At 38.2% G+C, this 18371-nt stretch overlaps 3 protein-coding genes across 5 annotated transcripts; 2 read left to right on the top strand and 1 right to left on the bottom strand.

Moving 5' to 3' along the window:
• On the top strand, positions 1–7018 carry LOC102234514 (immunoglobulin kappa light chain-like). Of its 2 annotated transcripts, none has more exons than XM_023345824.1 (5): positions 1–68; positions 186–888; positions 969–1079; positions 1164–1189; positions 1676–2427. In XM_023345824.1, exons 2-5 carry the CDS (start codon positions 201–203, stop codon positions 1802–1804), a joined length of 954 nt encoding a protein of 317 aa, XP_023201592.1. In that variant the 5' UTR covers positions 1–68; positions 186–200; the 3' UTR covers positions 1805–2427. The 2 variants fall into 2 exon arrangements, with proteins under 2 accessions (XP_023201592.1, XP_014324611.2); XM_014469125.2 differs by lacking the exons at positions 1–68; positions 186–888; positions 969–1079; positions 1164–1189; positions 1676–2427 and adding exons at positions 4088–4528; positions 4659–5369; positions 6285–6407; positions 6494–6531; positions 6639–7018.
• A 2034-nt stretch (positions 7019–9052) lies between these two features.
• LOC102234773 lies at positions 9053–11869 on the top strand. 2 transcript variants are annotated; one of them, XM_014469126.2, is made up of 5 exons: positions 9053–9116; positions 9230–9904; positions 10916–11038; positions 11113–11156; positions 11238–11869. In XM_014469126.2, the coding sequence occupies exons 1-5, from the start codon at positions 9062–9064 to the stop codon at positions 11352–11354; spliced, it is 1014 nt and encodes a 337-aa protein (XP_014324612.2). In that variant the 5' UTR covers positions 9053–9061; the 3' UTR covers positions 11355–11869. The 2 variants fall into 2 exon arrangements, with proteins under 2 accessions (XP_014324612.2, XP_023201593.1); XM_023345825.1 differs by having other exon boundaries at positions 11241–11869.
• Positions 11870–13177: 1308 nt separating this feature from the next.
• Positions 13178–15052, bottom strand: LOC102235036 (basement membrane-specific heparan sulfate proteoglycan core protein-like). The gene is made up of 2 exons (XM_014469127.2): positions 14738–15052; positions 13178–13626 (listed from the first exon to the last, which is right to left on the bottom strand). Exons 1-2 carry the CDS (start codon positions 14988–14990, stop codon positions 13178–13180), a joined length of 702 nt encoding a protein of 233 aa, XP_014324613.1. The 5' UTR covers positions 14991–15052.
• Positions 15053–18371: the final 3319 nt, after the last annotated feature.

Genomic DNA, 18371 nt, shown 5'->3' on the forward strand with positions numbered 1-18371 from the left:
TTAAAATCCATGCACAATGGCATCTGCACAGCTGGTCTTATTGATATGTTTTCTTTTAGGAGAAATGGGTAAGATTTGTTCCTAATTCCTCAAATGCTTTTCTTGTCAGGGTTTGCTTTCTGAAACAGGCTTATTTTAAACAAATTAATTCATTTTTTTGTATTTTTACTTTTCTTTCAGTTCAGGTTGCACATCTGACAATGTCCACATCTCTGGATCAAGAGACTGGTTTTCTGTTGGCTCATGTTGGTGAAAAAGTGACAATGCGATGCACCTATGAAGGTAACGAGCCGACGTGGATCTGCTGGTACATGCAGACACTGGGACAGAAGCCGAAGCTCATGTCCAGCGTGTTTGTGTACGGGACAGAAATCGTTTTTCATGAGGAATTCAAGAATAACTCACATTACATCATAGAGAAGAAAGGACATGTGCATTATTTGACAATATTAGATCTAAAAATGTCAGATTCAGCTACATACTACTGTGCACTTAGCCATAAACAAGTTGTGCATTTTGGAAAGGGAACTACAGTCAGTGTTAAAGGTCCAGGTTTTAACATCCAAGCTTCAGTCCATCAGCTGGAATCTGAAACCATCCAGCCAGGAGTCTCTGTGACTCTGAACTGTACGGTACAAATTGATAGTTGTGATGGAGAACACGACGTTTACTGGTTCAGGAACACAGAGGAATCTCAACCAGGACTCATTTACACCTATGGAAGCAGAAAGGATCAGTGTATGAACAATTCCAGCACAAAAAGTCAAACATGTGTGCACAGCCTGTCGATGAAGAACCTGAATGCGTCTCATACTGGAACCTACTACTGCGCTGTCGCTTCATGTGGACATGTTGTGTTTGGAAATGGGACGATGCTGAGCCTCTCATGTAAGTAAAAGTATTTTGTGTTTCAAAGTTAAATCTCGACTGAAGACAAAAACAAAGAGTGAAATCTGTTATTCTGACAGGTGATAAAATGCACCTGCTCCACTTGTTGGCTGGCTCTTTGACAACCCTCCTCATTGTTTTGTTGATTGCCTTGGGATGCAAACTAAATAAAAAGTACTGCCAAAGTTCAGGTAACGTAATAAATAGTGTCTCATTCCTTTCTTGTTCAGTGACAATATATTCTCACTGAACAATTTTCTGTGTTTCATAAGCAGAACCCGAACCTTCTACCGCCACCGAGGTGAGATTTTTCTCAATAAGTTACAGCCTAAAATTACACCTATTATGTAGTTATGATCTCAAAATTATTCATACATATGGCAGATTTGGATTTAAATGTACTTTCATTCAACCAAGAAGTGTGTTTCTGATGGGAATTGAAAATTATAAAAATTGGACAATTGTGTCAGTTTTAGAAAAATATTTATCCGCTATTTTCATCTTTAATAAATTAATCAATACTTTAGTTCTTGACTACAGTTTTGCAAGTTTCTATTTACACTTGACGCCCAAGTCTTTGAGAGTGAAAGGACTCCTTGAATTTACACTAATCTCAGGCCAGTACAAAATGGCAATATTTCTTCCAGTCAATAGAAAAACATTGATTAAATATAATAATAACTGTAAACCTAAATCTGCCAGGCGTATAAATGGTCTTGGGCTTAGCTGTGTTATTTTTTAAAATGTTTTACAATTAATTTTTTTCGGCTTTTACTGTCATTTCCAGGATGCCAACCAAGACACAGACAGAATCCACTATGCATCAATAAATGTCGATCACTCTAATAGATCTAGAAGACATAGAAGCAGCACAACGATTGACTGTGTTTACTCCAAGATAAGTCAGCACAAATGAATTCTTTCTTCCTGGAATCTTTATTGCCGGTTTGGTTACATTTGTTTATCAGGTTCAATACGCTTTGTTGATAACAAGATTTTGGTATGAATGTCATAAGAGCAGCTGATGTCACATTGTTTCCCATCTTGTCTTTTACGTTGTTATATTTGAAAAAGAAAACAAAAAAACCTTAATGGGTCAGAAAATGAAGAAGACGATACATCTTTTGGAAAATCAAACTCACACCCTGAAGGTACTCTTGTCTCGTTTGTGCACAGAGTTTGATGTTTGATTCAGTGTTCCGTGTTATTACAGGGTCTATATGCAGTTTTCTTATTTCATGGTTTTAAGATGAGTGTTCAAAGCTCTTTCCGAGCGCCCCCAAATACTTACGTTATTGTTAGCTGAAGCAAATAGACATAGTGGTGGGTGAAATTAGTGCAGACAGAGCGTCTGCATGCTGTAATCAGGTAATGTTAGCACTGTGTCTCTTTTTTGCAATGTATCTTTATTTTCTGTTTTTAACTTAATCTTTTTTTTTTTAGTAAATAACTTTGTGGAACCTAAGGTGTGTGGTTTTATACACTGACGTTTCAACCTACATAAATTAGATCTTTGAAAAAAACACATAGTTTATATTTAAGCGCTCTAGAACGCACTGTGTATTTTTTTTTTGTCATGATGTTGAAGATTTTATATAATAAAGATTCCAATTTTTCTTTTAATTCTTGTGTTTTTGGCTCATGTACGGCCAGAAGTTGTTACTGCTGCTTTTCACTCTCTGCGGTAAATAAATGCAACTACTATAGTTTGGATGGTAACACTGTTATAATGTGTTCTGTAGCAAATAAATGAAATGTCAAAGTAAGAGACACAGGCTATCCTGTATAATCATTACACATACAGTATATCAAGTGTTTCACCAGAACTTACAGTATTAATGACAAATGCATAATTTACTTCTGAAGTTTGCTGTGTAATATCTAACAATTAAACAAAGTGACTGTCATGAGGTGAGAGACCTTTGTAATGAGAAAACGTATCAGTTTTATAAGACAGTTTCCTTTGACCTTATCAGTAGATCATTAACTGTTGCAGCTTCTTAGTAGTTTGGCAAGTTTATTTGTATGGTACATTTCAACAAAGCGGAAATTCAAAGTGTTTCACATGATGAAAACATAAAACAGCAAACAAAAAATTAGCAGTGGCACGAAAAGGAAAGCAATAAAAAGTTGGAATGCAGATTAAAATAAATTTTGTTTCACTTAATATAGATCAAAGGCGAGTAAACAAAGGAGTTTTTTTTAACACTAAAGGAAGTCGGTGTTTAAGCAGATTTGCAGTTTTCTGGACGTTTGTTCCAGATAACTGGTGCATAGAAGCTGAATGCTGCTTCTCCATGTTTGGTTCTGGTTCTGGGGATGCAGAGCAGACCAGCACCAGAAGACCTAAGTGGTTCTGGATCAGCTGAAACTGTCTGATCCACTTTGTAAGCAGTCTTGTGAAGACACAGTTGCAGTAATCAATGCGACTAAAGATGAACACAAGCTGAAACATTAGTCCTCTAGTCCTGGAAATGTTCTTCAGGTGACAGAAGGCCGACTTTGTAACTGTTTTTATGTGACTTTGAAGGTGCAGGTCAGAGTTCATCAGTAAACCCAGATTTCAGGTCTGATCTCTAGTTTCCATCTGTAGCTGCGGAAACTGTGTGCTAATTGTAGATCGTTCCTCTTTTGGACTAAAGTTAATTACTTTCATATTTATTCAACTGAAGAAAGTTATGAGTGATGGCAATTAAATTTGGCATCAACATTTGGCTTGATAAATATAATTAACAATTTATTCTTTATGAAACTATCAGCTAAGACAGAATTTCTTCTGTCGAATCAGAGATACCATCCATCAGCTGGAGCCAGAAGTCAAAGTGAAGTAAAACACATTCATGTGGACACATGTAGTCTAACTGAAGGTACGCTTCAGGTACAGCAGCTTACCCTGATGTGTGTGAATGAAGACACAGCTTGCAGATGCGCCTGGGCAGGATATTTGGATCTGTTGATAGCTAAGCAACCACCAACCAGTTCCACCCTCAGTTCTTTTTCTCCTCAGTAACAGGTTTCAGTGTATCTGGAATAGTAGATTATAACATGGCATAATGCTTCGCATCGAACAAAAATTCTGTAATGATCACAATCGACTATTGAACATCCTTTGTGTGCAAGTTCGCATGCATAAAGGTTTTTTGCATAGGCGGCGCTCGGTTGCACCAGGCATTTTGCCGAGCTGGATGGTTGCCACGGGAGAGCAAAAGATTTCTCAAACATGCATGAAAGAATCTAAACAACACTCCAGGCATGTTTGATAAGGGAATAACAATAAAGCATGACGCAAAGTGACTTTACATATTATTTCCCCTTTAAATCCATTACATGTTATTTAGTCAGATGTCATGATTTCACTTAAAGTTTAGGTGTAAATACATTTACAAACGCAGACTTCATTCGACTGTAACTGAACTAATGTTCTCAAGAACAAACATAGACACCACAGATAGGTTTGAGCATGTGATTATGTTTCCAAAGTAGGACACATTGCATCACTTTATGCTAACCAATCAATGGCAGACTAGACCCTTAAGAGAGGAAAATGCTAAAAAGATACTTTCCATTCACCACAATAATCTGAAGACAATGGCATTTGCACACTATGCCTTCTTTCCGACATGCCTTGTCCTATGCTTGGGTGAGTTTTTGGTTTCTTTTAATATGGGCTTTCTTAATTGCATGAAATGTCGGATTTATTTTATGTAATGTGTAGATTAAATTTGGTTGACTTTTAATTTATTTATTTTTTACTCTGATTTTTGATTTAGTTCAGGAAACTCATCTGTCATCATATTCATCTGTTCACCAAGAGAGCAGCTTCACCTCAGCCCATGTCGGTGGCAAAGTGACCATTCGATGTTTCTACAAAGGTGACGATTCAGCATGGATCTGCTGGTACAAACAAAGTCTGGGGCAGAAGCCAAGGCTCATTTCGAGCTTCTATAGCTATGGAACAAAAAGGACTTTTTACCATGAATTCCAGAACAGTAGTCGTTTCCAGATGGATGCAGAGAATCACACTTACTACCTGACGGTTTCGGACCTACTTGTCTCAAACTCAGCGACTTACTACTGTGCAGTTAACTATGCAAAGGTGCTGACTTTTGTAGAGGGAAAAACAGTTAGTGTTAGAGATTCAGGTTTTGACAGTCAGGCTTCGGTCGATCAGCCAAAGTACGCCACCGTCCCGCCGGGAGGCTCTGTGACTCTCAACTGCACAGTCCAAACTGGGAGCTGTGGTGGAGAACACAGAGTTTACTGGTTCAGAAACTCTGATGACTCTCCACCAGGACTGGTTTATGGACACGGAGCCAAGAGTGAGCAGTGTGAGACGAATCCCTACAGACAGACACACACCTGTGTGTATGACCTGCCTGTGGAGAATCTGGATGCGTCTCATGCTGGGACCTACTACTGCGCCGTCGCCTCCTGTGGACACATCGTTTTTGGAAACGGAACCACGCTGAATTTCTCCTTAGGTGAGTTATAATCCTGATGATTTATGAATAACAACTGGTAAATACAGTGATGACATTTCTATTAGTAATCAGTTCTTCATTGAGAAACCTGCATTTATCAATATCTACTCATGTTTGCTGTCTCTCTTAAAAAGAAAGGTTATTTAATTTAAATTAAACCTCCAACATTTCCCTTGCTCTATCCATTGGACAAAATGTAAAATGTTGCTCACTGCGATGATTCTGCTCTCTGGAATCAGAAAGTCCATCAGTAACTTTGAGCTGTGAGGTGTTTGAGGGCTTTCCAGTGTGAACGGCGCGTTTCAAGTCGACAGCAGCAATCCAGACGTTCTGGTCCTCTGAATAAATTCACACTCACATCCATGTTCCCAACTCTCATGAAAATTAAACCATTAATTATGACATTAAAGGGATGACATTATTTAAAAGTGAGACCACTTTTACTATTTCGCGTCTTGCTTTCAGAATGAACTTGTTAGGACAGCCAGGCGTGTTGGCAGCTGTGTGGACATTTTCCCACAGAGAGTCTTCTTCAGTGTGTTAGCTGATTTCAAATCTTTAAGACCTTCAAACCCTTTAGAAGATTAATAAACCAATACGGTTGTGTTTCTGACAGACTCAGTCTGTTTTTATCAGGAACACACCAAACTAAATGTCAGCAGCTAAAGCTGAGCCGGCCTTTCTTAATATAACTGAATAAGGATGTTCTTCTGGTTGTGTGTAATTTTAGCCATTTTAAATGGAAATTATAATGTCATTCTGGTCAGTTTATTTATTTATTTATTTATCCCAAATATGTTAGCAGAACACCCAGGCTGCCGTAGATTACCTTTTTTTCTCCACACAATTTTATAGCTACTCAATGTTTGTTTTAAAACACAAAACTAATTGGTTTTATTTCTTGGCTCTTTGCAGGAGAAGAAAACATCTTGGTGTACCTGTTTGTGGGATTTGGGTTTGGGTCTGTCACCACCGCCCTGGTTGTTTTACTGATTATCTTTGTGAACAGGAGAAAGACAAGACGTCACCAAGCCACGGGTAAAGTGGGAAACATTTATCATTCATTTTATGGCTACTGGAGAGTAATTTTAATAAACTTTTTTTTTTTATGTTTTCAAAACTAGAGTCCAGACGGCCTGTGGCCTGGACCACAATAACCGAGGTAAGAATAATCACAACCTGAAACTGAAATTAGTTTTTATTTATTTCGAATTTTGTTCATACATCCATGTTTTGAACCGTCCACCTATAACTATCGTGTACTTCCAGGATAATCACAGAGACTCAGGCGACCTCCACTATGCATCTATAAATGTTGAGTCATCCAGCAGATCACAGAAACAGAGGAAGAGCAGCCAGTCTGTCCGCCTCTGCTCTAGTGTAAAAAATGAGAAATAAAGATCCTTTACTATTCAGAATCGCTGAGGCTTTTCATAATGTGAATGTTTTTTGTTCTCTGAATTGAGATAAACTTTCTAAGGCTTAAATAAGACGGCAAATGTATTTCTTTAGGATCTTTTTTTTTTAACTAAGGCAGCTTTCTATTTTTGCTGTTAGTATTCTTCTGCTCACTTCATATGAACGAGTCAATGAATACATTTTTCTTGGCTTCAACAATATTTCTTTTCGTACACGATGCTATCTGCGTTTTTCCCACAATAAAGGTGTTTTGTTTGTGTCTGCTTGTAATTTATTACGTTTTTTTTTCAGTGTTTCAAATACAGACAGCATTACATCAAACTGCTGTTGCTGCATTGGCCTGTTTTTTTTTTTGACAAGCTAATGAGGAACAATGATCAGGATAAAATGGGTTTTATGGCACAACACTGAGGTTCATAACAAAAAGTATAAAATAATTCAAATGTGATACTCAGTCTTTTAAACTGGCCACTGAGTTTAAGGTGCAAACATTTGTTTTGGAAGGTTAATTAGAGGTCATTTCACTCTGGCTACATAAACTCACTACATTTTATATCTCCAACCAAGATCTGTCTGTCATATCATTAAGTTTAGTGATTTTCAAACTCCTAAAACTGTGACGTGTCATTTAAACATTGACACAAATACAGAATCTAAATGTTTTGAGATTACAATATAACAACAGTCTACAAAGTGAAACAACGTAAAGTTGAATTTTTTTTTCTCTAGCACTTTTTACAAACATATAGATCACAAAGTGCTTCATAAAGGCAAAACAATGAAAACAAAAACATACCAATAAAAAACATTAATCATAATCCTGTCTGAATGAAAATGTCTGAGCTGCAGGTAAAACGCCCCCACCTGGTAGAGGACTGTGTTACTGCTAGAGGTTGAATAAAACTAATCATATTAAAACATATGTGTAAATAACAGAAACATTTAAGAATGCTATTAGTGGTAATAGGCATATAATAAATAAGATACAAACAATGTGCATAAAATAATAATACAAAATCCTTTATTTGGAGGTTCTGATCTGAACTTATTGTAACATACAAAATAATACTTCAGAAAAGGTAATTTTTCAGAAAAGGCCATCTTTTCATGGAACCTAAGCTGAGATTTATGTTACTTTCTGGAATAAAAAAAGATTATTTTAAATTGAAATCTGCCAGAGGTCTGAATAAATCTGAACTTAACTTTATGTCGGCATGTGTGTGTGTGTGGGGGGGGGGGGGGGGGGGGAGGTATATGTGATAGGTACTTGAATATAAGATACAATGTCCTTGACTCCATCCATCCATCCATCCATCCATCCATTCATTCTCTTCTGCTTTATCCGGGGTCGGGTCGCAGGGGTAGCAGCTTCAGAAGAGAGGCCCAGACTTCCCTCTCCATAGCCACTTGTTCCAGCTCCTCCAGGGGAACCCCAAGGTGTTCCCAGGCCAGCCGAGAGACATAGTCCCTCCAGCGTGTCCTGGGTCTTCCCCGGGGCCTCCTCCCAGTGAGACGTACCCGGAACACCTCACCAGGGAGGCGTCCAGGAGGCATCCTGACCAGATGCCCGAGCCTCAACTGGCTCCTCTCAATGTGAAGGAGCAGCGGCTCTACTCTGAGTCCCTCCCGGATGACTGAGCTTCTCACCCTGTCTCTAAGGGAGAGCCCAGCCACCCTACGGAGGAAAACCATTTCGGCTGCTTGTATCCGCGATACAAGTGGCCAAAATGTATCGCGGATACAAGTGGCCCACTTGTATTTCATCCCACTATAACCTATAGAAGAAAATATCCTTTATTAGTTTATTTATTTAGTTTGAAGTAACTAAATGATTTGAGTAAGACTGACTTAAACTGTCAAATTAAACCAGTTTAATATATTCATTTAGATAAACTTCATTGAATTACTTGTTACCAATTGAAGCAATTTAATTAAGTTGATTCAACTATTTCCTTTTTACAATGTACAATAACGTTCCACATCACCAAACAGCTGAATTCCTGTTTTCCTTCAGAAAGTATTAAGCATCTCAGGGTCAATAAAATCCTCTCCAGATTATTGCATGTAAAACGTACATCCTTCTGTCTACTTTAGTGACTCAGTTTTTACGCCTAATACCAGGTTCAAGAGTCATAGAGAACAACTGTGGAGGGAGGCGGCACTGAAAATGAGCTCAGAGTGAGACATGCACTCTGATTGGCTAGTCAGACACAGACGTAAAAAGGGGAAAACTTTCAGAGATTCATTTCTTTCATCACTGCATTTTAAGCACAATGTCTCCTCCAGCCTTTGCTTTGTATATAGTAGCTCTACTTGTTGTAATAGCGGGTAAGTTGAGTTTTTTTTTGTTTTTTTTATGATTCTTTCATTCTCACCGTTCACTGCTCCTTCCATTGTAATTTCATCAGATTTCTTCTCTGTCTACATGATTTTGTCTGCAGCTCACAAACCAGCTTTGACACATTTGTCGCTACTTATGGAATCAGCTGAAGTTGGAGGCAGTACGACTTTGCAGTGCCTCTGTCGGGACGATGCAGCTGTGATGTTTTACTGGTACAAACAAACTCAGGGGAAGGAACCAAGACTCGTCTGCACATTCTACAAATATAAAGAAAACCGTTTTGAAGATGAATTTGACACTTCTCGTTTCTCTTTAGACAGTAAAAACCACAGCAACATTTTGCTGAACATATCCGATTTGAGGATGTCAGACTCAGCGACTTATTACTGTCTAAAGAGCAACTTAGCTATCATCAAGTTTTGTGAGGGAACTACACTCATTGTGAAAGGTTCAGGACTAAATCCCCCAACATCACTCCAACAGTCTGAGACGGAGCCCATCCGATCACCGGACTGCTCAGTACAAACTGGGAGCTGTGGTGCGGAGCACAGTTTTTACTGGTTCAGGAACTCTGGAGATTTCCACCCTGGGTTGATTTACAGCCAGGCGGGCGATAGGAACGCGTGTGAGAGGAAACGCAAGGCATCAACAAACAGCTGTTCTTTCAACCTGCCAGTGAAGAACCTGAATAAGTCACAAAATGGGGCCGATTTCTGTGCTGTTGCTTCATGTGGACACATACTGTTTGGAGACCAGACCATCGTCCACTCTGAAGGTAGGAAAGTCACCTCAGTTCAAGAGTACATTTTATCACCAAGTCCAAATATTCAGCTTTCTAATTTCATTCTTGATGACTGTACATGATTCCACTCTGAGCTTTGATTTCAGATGCGTTGGTGTTCCGGCGCCCTGGAGGAACAAGAACTCCAGGCCTTCACTTATTTAACAGCATCCAGATTCTGTAGCTCCTCTTGTAAACTGTTAGCAGTTAGTGAGTGACTTATTTACACCTGACTCACTGAGGGGTTTCTAACTACTTTCATTTGATTTCAAATCGTTCAATCAAGCGATAGGATATTTAGCCTATCAGATCTGAGATGAGAAGCATTTATGTAGTTGGGTTTTTTTGCAAATGTTTTAAGGGCTACAGGATGTATAAAATTTATCTCGGGATAAATAAAGTATCTATCTATCTATCTATCTATCTATCTATCTATCTATCTATCTATCTATCTATCTATCTATCTATCTATCTATCTATCTATCTATCTATCTATCTATCTATCTATCTATCTATCTATCTATCTATCTATCTATCTATCTATCTATCTATCTATCTATCTATCTATCTATCTATCTATCTATCTATCTATCTATCTATCTATCTATCTATCTATCTATCTATCTATCTATCTATCTATCTATCTATCTATCTATCTATCTATCTATCTATCTATCTATCTATCTATCTATCTATCTATCTATCTGTCTATCTATCTATCTATCTATCTATCTATCTATCTATCTATCTATCTGTCTATCTATCTATCTATCTATCTATCTATGTGAAATCTAAAGAGCACATATCACTCTTAATATATATTTTTTCTTCTCGCTCTTAGTAGTTGATTTTGTGCCACATCTTGTTCTAATTTTGTCTCCGTCTTGTTCCTGCAGAGGGACAGATAAAACTTTTCTGTTCTTGTCATTTCTTTGTGAACGTGGAGACATTATAAAGATACAAACCAAAAATCTGTCGTGTTTTCTGCTGCTCGTCTCCCTGCAGGTGACTCTGTCTCCATTGTCTTGGTTTATCTCCTGAGTGGAGCTTTGTCACTCACCACCCTGCTAGCAGCTACACTGGCCTTCTCGGTGTTAAGACTGAGCAAAAGACACAGTCAGCAAACAGGTAGCTGCTGTAATTTAAAACTCTGTGTAGCTGTTACAGAGTGAGAGTGAATGTGATTTTATCATTCTTTACAGATTGCAGCGACACATTTTCTGCAACAAACGCTCCAACTGCTCGGGTAAGAATCATCTCCTCTAGAGAATTAAGGTCTGCTTCTGTTTCAGTGCTGCATTTCTTCTGTTTTGTCTTTTGTCTGCAGCAGCTCCAAGGTGGAGAAAACCTCCAATATGCTGCTGTGAACAATGTGAAACAAAACATGTCAGGAGGAGCAAAGAAGAACTTCAGTGAATGTGTCTATTCTACTGTGAGGCAGTAGAGTTCTGTTGCTGTTGATGATTGTGAAAAACATGTTTGTCTTTATCTGACTTTATCACAGGGTATATAGGTGATATGTAAGCTTGTAATAAAGTTTTGTACAAAGCTAACACCTGCTGTCTTTGATTCAGAGACTCAGAACTGAAGCGTGAATGCAGGAAATAAAAGAGGTGAGACAGGAGCAGCTACAACCCCAACGCAGAATAACGACGGGAAGTTTGGCTCTTTTGGCTCCCAAACGGTTCTTAATCTATGATCATATGCGACTCCATATTCAAACCAGGGCAGCCACCATTAAGATGTTAACACACGTGATTCATCTGAAAATTTGAATGCGTTAATGATTTTGAGACACTAAGAAATGGAAAAACAATAATTGCAACACGTCCGATGTTAGATCTATAAGCTGATACCCATTGAATGTTTGAGACTGAGACAAAACCACACATATCCAGCTCAGTATAGAAATATTACTGTAATCCGAGTTACATCTGAATCAGAATAATCTTAATTAAAATGGACATTTTGCTAGACTTTTCTCTGAATTTTTCCTCTGTGGGTCAATAAAAGAAATTTCTAATTCATTCAGTAAAGAGATTGCTTTGATTTCTTCAAATAAATATTTAGATTCATCCCATTTATGTAGGCGTTATAATTTAAAAAAAAGTTGAGATTTTTGAGTAAGTTGCTTAACAAGTTTATGAAAAATATTTCTTATTTGATTTAAGTAATTGGTGTAAATGTAGGACATTAACTCGCTGTAAAAGGTTTAACTGTTTATTGGGTTTGACTACGTAGGGTCAGAAACTTTAAAAGGTGGCTTAGTTTTCACTTCTGCTCCAGTTATTTACCCAAACATTTTTTTATGTAAAAAATAGCAGACCCTTCCAGATTCACTCATTAAAGTTTATATTAACATATGCAAACCAAATTTCACTATAGTAAATATTTCTGAGCTGGGTTGCCTTTACAACCTGGAAAATTCAGCAATCAAGGAAATGAAGGAAAGAAAGCATGGAAAGAAACTACAGCGCCAGAGAACGACTGGAAGAAGGGAGGAAAAAAAGAACAGACTAGAAATGAAGGAATGTCAGAGGAAAAAATCCAATTAGAGGAGGGGAGCTGGAAGGTCAGAAAAATGATGAGAAAGAATGACAGAAGAAAAGAAGAACAGGAAGCAGGAATTTCACAAGATAGCCAGGAAAGAAGGCAGGAGGGAGCCAAGGCAGAAAGGAATGGAGGAAGAAAAAAAGGACACAAGAGAAGAAGAAACTAACCATATAAGCCAGGAAGGTAGGAAGGCTGATAAAACTATGACATCACTACTTTTGGATGGGAAGTGCTCCAACAAATTTATAGAATTTTTTTAAGGTATTTCCTACACAGCCAGACATTAAGTTAGTCTGATTTATTACGGTAAAATGAAATGTAAAGGAATGAAAAGCTACAGGACTGATGTAATCCAAACCCCAGTTGCTGTTAAATACATTTTGGATGCAACTTCTACTGATAACCAGCAATAATAAATTTAAATAATTGTTTTGGCAATGCTTCGGTAAGAAGAAAAAAAAACATTTTGACATTGACTTCTCAGGTTATAAGTGATTACTGGCTACATTAAAGACTTTTTTTCCTTCTGGGTGCTGAAGATCAAATAAAAATAATGTGTTGCAAGGTAGTAAAATTAAAAAAGTAAACTCTTGCGTCAAACAGAAAACTGCAACATAGTTTCAAAAACTGAACTGCAACAGCAGGTGAAATGATTTATTTTGATTTCATTTGTGTCTATGTAAAAACTACATAACCCAACATGCAACACTGGACTTACTGGCTCTTTCTGATGTAAATGCAAACACAAATCATGACAAAGAGCAACAGAATCCCACTTCTGAACACTGAGAGCCAGAAGAAGGTTCCTGTCTGGGACAGCCGTTCTTCAGCGTGGCGTCTGATGAGCAGCTCGCTCCCAGAACCAAACAGCATCTTCCCACAGGAGGCGACCACACAGTAATAAGTTCCTGCATCAGATGAGCTCAGGTTGTTCTTCTGTAAATGGTACACACAGGCCTGTGAGGACTTTTGTTGAGCAGAGGTTATTTCACATTGACTCGTGTGTGTGCGGAGAACTGCTTGGTAAGCTCCATGCCGGTACCAGAGGACAGTGTGTCCTCCTTCACAGGCCTCAGTGTCCACTGTACAGTTGAAGGTCACTGAGCTTCCAGGCTGGAGGGTCTCAGAGTTTGGCTCTTGGACTAGTTCCACATGGTTTGTTCCTGTAAACAAATCACATTCAGCGTTAACTGCTTACGTAAAACTCAAGTCACTTGAGAAATCTAAAATCAGGATTTACTTTACTGATACTTAAAGAAAATTAAATAACTTAATAACCTTCTGGTTATTAAGGTTGCGTACAGTCTTGTTCATGAAATAAATCAGATTCAAACAAAGGACTATGGTTTTGAAAGTTGCCGGCTTGTGTATTTTGAAAGAAAATTTTAACAAATAAAGCACAAATACTGCAAATAAAAGTTTCCCTTTGGGGCCAATAGTATCACAATCATAGATGTTACTTTAAAATCTTACCTGGGTGCATTCTTCTAATTATACAAATCAGAATTCAGTTCAAAATGAAACTATTTCATTTGGCAAAATCAGTTTCACACTCAACTGATCTCAGCTGTTTGCAACAGAACCTTAGTTTGGATGGATGGTTCTAATTTGCCACGTCCACTTCCTGCCATTTGGATGTGTGAAGTAATTAGACGTCTTTAAAGTTTTAAGCAAATGTCCAAAAGTGGAGAAGAACGTCTGAGGGTGTGTGTGTGTGTGTGTGTGTGTGTGGGTGTGTGTGGATGTGTGTGTGTGTGTAGAAGGAAGACAGAATGGCGTGGAAAGGGTTCATGTTGCAGCTGGCCTACCACACTAAAAAAACAGAAATAAAAAATAAAAAAAAACCCTGACATTTCTTTTGATGATTCTCCGTCTCCTTTGTTCATAGTTCAGCGCTCAAGTAGCACCAGAAAGGAATGAGGAAGACCTGCGTTCTGAGACTCAATGATGCATCATTTGGAAGCAGCTCATTGGCTAAGAACCAACCTAAATCACACCATGAGTTCAAATAGTATTAGTAAAAATACCCAGACAGTCAAAGGCCTTGGCAATTTGATTTACAGCCACTAGGGGGTTGACTGTAACGCTTCAACATCCTTAGCAAAGTTAGAATGGAGCTCAAAACCTTCAGCCTCCTGACCTTCAATGAACTCTAGCTGTGTTTCCATTACAAATGTGCACAAACCTTTGACTAGATTTAAAACAGTACAGCTTCGTTCTTTCACTAAGAGCAAAGATATTACTAAAGTAATATGAACAAAGGAAATCCCATACCTTCAACATTCAGAAACACCCCTTCCCCAAACTCCACCGAGTTGGAGTAGGAGCTTGCACAGTAGTATGTTGCCGAATCTGAGAGCTGGACGTCGGAAATGTGCAAATGATTAATTCCTTCACTTCTTTCCACAGAGAAACGGGGGTTCTTCTCCAACCAGTGGAAGACTTTGGACGGATCGTCGTATTTGTAAATGGTAGACAGGAGCTCCGGTCGTTTTCCTAATTTTTGGCGGTACCAGGAGAAGTGCATCGCTGACTGGCTGCTGTAGAAGCAGCGGAGCTGAACATTTTCCCCGGCGATGGCAGATCTCACGCCAGAGTCTTGTTTGACTGGTCCTGATTGGATCACAGCTGCCAAATAAACTGGGCCAAGAGGACAGATGATAAGCTACAGATATTTCCCTGTAGGTTCCTTTTTTTTTAGCAGTGATTACTTGGTTCATACTTACAAACTCCACAGAGAATGGAACACAGCCGCATTGTGTCAGAGCTCCACGGGACTAAATCATTTTGAGCAGAACAGCAGACAACAGCATAAAAAACGGGGTTACATTTGATTGGCTGTCAGAGAAATCAAACTGTGTTTCATTTCAAAACCTTGGCCTGAGCAGGAAACAAATCAGCCAACGCAAACATACTGGAGCAAATGTAGAGGAAAACATTTTTCCTTCAAGTCCCGACCGAAAGCATTAAGTTGAAAATAAACAAACTATTGCTAATATTAATATCACATGACATCAACAAGATTCATTTTTAATCTTGCAATTGTTTTTGCGAAAATTAGACATAATTTAAGACCATGCAGTTGGGTAGGAGCAAAGTTACCCATCCTGCTCTTAAAACATTAGCTCTTTGTTTCGGTCAGCTTAATTGCCTCTTATTAAGGACCACAGAATTATGACATATTAACCTCATTTAACAGTGACAGTAACAAAGACCATGAACTGTGTCGAAACATTTTTACTTCCTCTTTCTGTGTCACAAACGGTCAGAAAACATACTCTGAGTTTCATGTGCTGAAAAAAAAAACAGTTCAATAAAACCTAAATCTCAAAAACAACTTCAAGTACTCTTTTAGACACTAATAATAGTAAGACCGTTTCTGATACAGTAGTTGAAACTATTAAACCTGTTATTCTGTTCAACCGTGAGCTGTCACTACTTCTGCAGCTGTTACAGAGATGCTGTCAAGACAACTGCAGGTGCCCAACACCACCAACATTTCTTTGAATACCTTGCTGCTATATTGACAACCTGCAGGATCGGTATTATGACTACTGGTAAAGGCCTGTGTGTAAGCAACCACAGCCATCATCAGTATTGCATTCACTCCAGCCCTGTTTGGTCCACTTTAATCCAACTCTACTCCATTTGTTTGAGAAATGTGTAATCAAACTCTGATGTAGACCAAAAAAAGCAAACTCTGGTATTGGTTCACTCCAAAAGCAGTAAGCAGACTAAAGTTCAGGGTATTCTGGGAAAATACCGTGCCTAAACAAACTTGTGAGTCCAGCGTTCTGGGCCTTTTCACAAGAAAGAAAGAAATCCTACAACAGCTAAAATCTGACGCAGTTCTTCTTGGTTTATATTTTCTTAAGAAGGAAGTTGTGTCTTCTTCAGAGGTTTTTGAGTCGTTTCTTTCAGTGGTTCTCGGTGCGCCGCCACCACAAGTGAAAGGGTGAATAAATTGCTCAAAGGGTTTGGTTTGTTTGACTCAGTGCACCAGCTTAACACATTACAAATGTTGCAATTTTAGTCCTCAATCAAACAGAGTCTACTGGACTATGAGATGTAAAAACACCATTCTGGTTGTGTGAGAGAAAAACTACGGTTTGTATTATTGAGTAGCACAAGGCAATTCACTGTCCTCTGTCTCCACAGGCTTCTTCAGGAGAAGGGATTTCTGAAAAGTCCAATAATGTCTATAACTAAATATGAACCTTCTGTTAATAATGTCGCTGCTCCTGAAGAGCCACGGTTTCTCAAAATTTTCTCAAATCAAAGCACATTGTCTGTGATGTTGCTTTCCTGTTGCCAGTGCTGAGCTTCACAAACCTTGAAGAACAAAGAGAAAGTCACAGCAGGGTTGACTGAAGTTGTTTTGATTTCTGTAAAGCCCAGCAGGTTGATTTGTGTGAAATGTCGGTTGACTACTGCCCCCTGCTGGCCAACTGCTCCACTTCTTTAGAATGACTGCACAGTCAAAGAGTCTTGAGTCTATTTTACAAAGTCAAAACAGTTAAATGCGCTACAGATGTCACACATCAAACGAGAAGAGTAAGGAAAACATAGATGTATAGCAGTTGTACATGATGAGAATATTGCTACATAAGAGTTTAGAAGGTTTGTCTTTATTAAACATCAGGTGTCTGATTTGGTCTTACGGTTGAACTTAGAGTTAAAACAAAGAACAAAGGTGAGATTAAAGTTGTTGTCTGAGGCCTTAAGGAAAAAGATGATTCTGGTATGGAATTTTAAACACATTTTAAACAATGCTCATTACACCAGTTCTGATGTAAATATATCTTTTAAAATCATATCTTTATATGATTTTAAAAGTATCATTTTTTTAAATGATAAAAAAATCATTTCCAAAAATGATATTTTTAAATGCTGGTTTTTAAATGCTGACTTTGTCTCTATTTATTATTATTGTGAATTAGGGCTGTTGTAAAAAAATATTTTAGTAATTGAGTAATCTATCGATTATTCTTAGGATTAATTGAGTAATCGGATACAGAAAATTGATCAAATAAAATATTGGTAAATCTAACATAACAGCAGTGTTACTATCGGTTACCAACATCAGTCCAATTTTTCACATTTGAGCGTCTGTATCAGTTACTTTTTTGTAGCTTAGAAAATTAACTCGTAACAATAATAGCTCACTTTCTAAGTTAACCTAAAGAGAAGTTGTACAAAAATCTGACATAATATTCAATTTAATAAAAGAGGCGGGCTCACAAATACACTTATAAAAAATGTCTATACTATCATTTGAATTTTTCTTCCAATCTAGGCTTCACGGCAGAGAAAGGTTTCCCATGTCCGAAACTGACATAGTTAAGAATGAAAGCAGAAATATAATGTCGCACCAGTAGTAAGTTTTATAAATGTCTTTGTGAACTTAGACTGGTTGGCCAGTAGGTGGCAGCATACGGAGTGATAAACAAGACAACGCGAGGCTTGTATTATCTGCGTTATTTGCGCTCCAATTTCTCTGACGCACCAGTGCGTGCATTCGTCAATGAAAGTCATGGAAACGACGTTAGCGTTGTCAACACTATAAAAGACGCTGACCTTCTGAATTCTTCCCCCTTTGCGACGGGACTTTTGAGAGAGACGCCTGAAGGAGCCTTTAAAGCCTCGGACGGTTTGAGCTTGTCGAGAAGTCTGCTGTGCAAAACTTGCTAAAGAAGCGCTTGCTGAAATACGCACTTGCTGAAGAAGCCCGTGGATAACAAACCTGCGAAAGACGGTTCCTGGCCAGGAGAAGCACCAGCAGGGTGAACATCTGGAAGGTTAAAATCATTCTTCTACTATTTTTAATAAACGAAAGCAAGTTATTACAAAGATATTAGTGACTTGTTTAGTTTATTTTGTGTTTGTGTGTGTGTGTTTTAAAGGAATA

Source organism: Xiphophorus maculatus, chromosome 14, assembly GCF_002775205.1.
Source record: "Xiphophorus maculatus strain JP 163 A chromosome 14, X_maculatus-5.0-male, whole genome shotgun sequence".
Lineage (NCBI taxonomy): Eukaryota > Metazoa > Chordata > Actinopteri > Cyprinodontiformes > Poeciliidae > Xiphophorus > Xiphophorus maculatus.